The sequence below is a fragment of the Stegastes partitus genome, unplaced genomic scaffold (genome assembly GCF_000690725.1).
Source record: "Stegastes partitus isolate 25-593 unplaced genomic scaffold, Stegastes_partitus-1.0.2 Scaffold1261, whole genome shotgun sequence".
NCBI lineage: Eukaryota > Metazoa > Chordata > Actinopteri > Pomacentridae > Stegastes > Stegastes partitus.
The window spans coordinates 181,421-183,633 of NW_007578992.1; the positions used below are offsets into that span (position 1 = coordinate 181,421).

Sequence of the window (2,213 nt, forward strand, 5' to 3'; positions counted from 1 at the left end):
ACCTCATTGCTGCTGTCTGTGGGAAGTCTGACTTCCTGCGGGGCGTGGCTGTGGATGATCCCTTCCACAAACTCCAGGTGGGACCCCATGAGTGTGATCTTCCTCTTCCCACTGCAAAAGGAAGCAGCAGCCAAACAGAGAAGACTACATTTATTACAGATTTTATTCCAGTGATGGAATTTTTTCAAGATGGCGTCCACTTGTGGATTTTGGATGAGAGTACTCCACATATCAGAGTGACGTGACTCATCATGAATATCCACAACAAATGCTATGAAGACTGTTGAGATGATGGACTGAAAAACCAACAAATATCGCCCTGCTTAGAGCTTGTAGCTAGCTTTGTAACCAACCTATGCTCATGTGATAACTGTTGTACCTCAAGCACACGGTTTTCATTCCAGTTTTTCTCAGTCGCTTTAGTACATTTCTCAGATCAGAATTGAAATTCTCAAAACGACTTGTTCAATCTTCACATCATTGTGTCACTTGTGCACATCACAGAAGCAGTTTGTCATTTCTTTGAATAAGTTCTAAATGCTTTGGTACATCCATGCAAATGATTGTGTACAGCTCTCTGCTGTTTCCTACATTATCGATTACTTTTGTCATGTTGGTCAAAATGTATTATAATGGGTCTCTGTTGAATAGTCTCACCCTCCACAACATCTAGACATTAGTTCATGGCATAAGTCTTGCTTGTCATGCAAAAAGTCAAGCATATTTTTATACATTTCCTTTAGACTTTTTTTCTACATCTGTCCTAAATTGGTAATTGCTCTCAGGTGAATCTTGAGTTTCTCTTATGAAGGGAAACGTGTGTGGCATCACATAGATTAACCAATGATAGACCAGTTTTCTGAAATAACTCAAAGGTGCATCTTATGATCCATCAACTGGCAAGTATAGAGGAAGACTGCACTGGAATTCCTACAGTACTATATGTACAGTTTTCCCTAAGGAGATTGTCCTATGTACACATTTCTACTTTATTTTTTATTTTTTGTCTTGGTGCTATGCAGTGCTGTCTTTTCCTTTCTGCATCGCAGTGACATGGTCTGTCAACAAATTACAGTACAAGCAGTAAAAACCTAAATGTGAATCTTGTCCAGTCTCTTGCAATCAATCTCCCACATACTCATAATTTACAATAACTGTCATCAAAACTTCAGCCATAGTTTCCATCAGAACATCCCTCCAGAGTACAGTCTTATCCATACACATTGACACAAGGACTTGTCATTCTGATGCCACAGACATGTTCACTGACACAGATCTTTAGTTTTGGAAATGAGCAAAGGATTTTGAGCAAGTAACTGCCTTTTGCAGGTCATCCGTGGTGTTTTGCTATTCGTACGAATTGCTTTCAGAAATGCACTTACTGTTTTGCAAATGTCGAGAAGGATTCGAGAAATGAACCGAAGTGACTGAGAAAAACTGTAAAACGCTAACCTGAACTGATTTGAAATGCAAAAACAAAAACATAAAATGACTCTTTCAGTTGCTGCAGCTAAAAAGGGAAGTGGTCCTATGTTGAAAGAAATCGCTTTTAGGGAAGTGGTTCTTTCCCCACTAGATAACCCTCAACCTGAAAGCATTCCTCAGCTGCTGACATCGTTTTCTAGACGAGGTTGCAGCAAATTCCACTAAAGTCAGTGACAAAGCACTGAGGTTGATCCAAAAATAGCCGTAAGTTTTAGCTGCCATTTTTCGTAGTTGTCAGTTTTGGGCGTGCTGCCATGGCCATTTGTAACATCAAAGTATCTATTCAATCATCTTGTTAGTTCATAATCAACTATTCTATGGTCGACGTATGGATGTGGTGATGGCAGGATGCTACATGTGTCACTTCAAATTTGTTGCAGCTTCAACTGAGCTTAGTTTTACCACTTTTAAGTTCTTCCACTCAGTATTTTGCTATTTAAGCACAAAACATATCTTATCAGAAATCCAAACATACCTGATCCAGGTACTGCGGGGTTTAATGTCGGTGCAGGACGGCGCTGAGCGGTAGGTGATTTTAGTGTTGCCATGGCAACTGCCATCTGGGAGCAGAACGCACACTTTGACCACACCTTTAATATCTGTACTGGGAATGTGGAACGTCAGACTCGTGCCGGTGTTGTTCCACACAGGAGATCTGACCAGAGCACACAGAGAAACATCATGTCAGCGATAATGTGCAGAAACCCTCAGAACCGTAAATCTTTCTC

At 40.5% G+C, this 2,213-nt stretch overlaps 1 protein-coding gene across 1 annotated transcript in view; it reads right to left on the reverse strand.

The window, feature by feature from the left end:
* Positions 1-2,213, reverse strand: part of plxnc1 (plexin C1) — a 35,669-nt gene that overhangs the window by 21,625 nt on the left and 11,831 nt on the right. Inside the window, exons 9-10 of the mRNA XM_008297956.1 lie at positions 1,961-2,140; positions 3-111 (exon numbers count right to left, since the gene is read on the reverse strand). Of these exons, the coding sequence (XP_008296178.1) occupies positions 3-111; positions 1,961-2,140 (289 nt within the window). The remainder of the gene's footprint in view (positions 1-2; positions 112-1,960; positions 2,141-2,213) is intronic.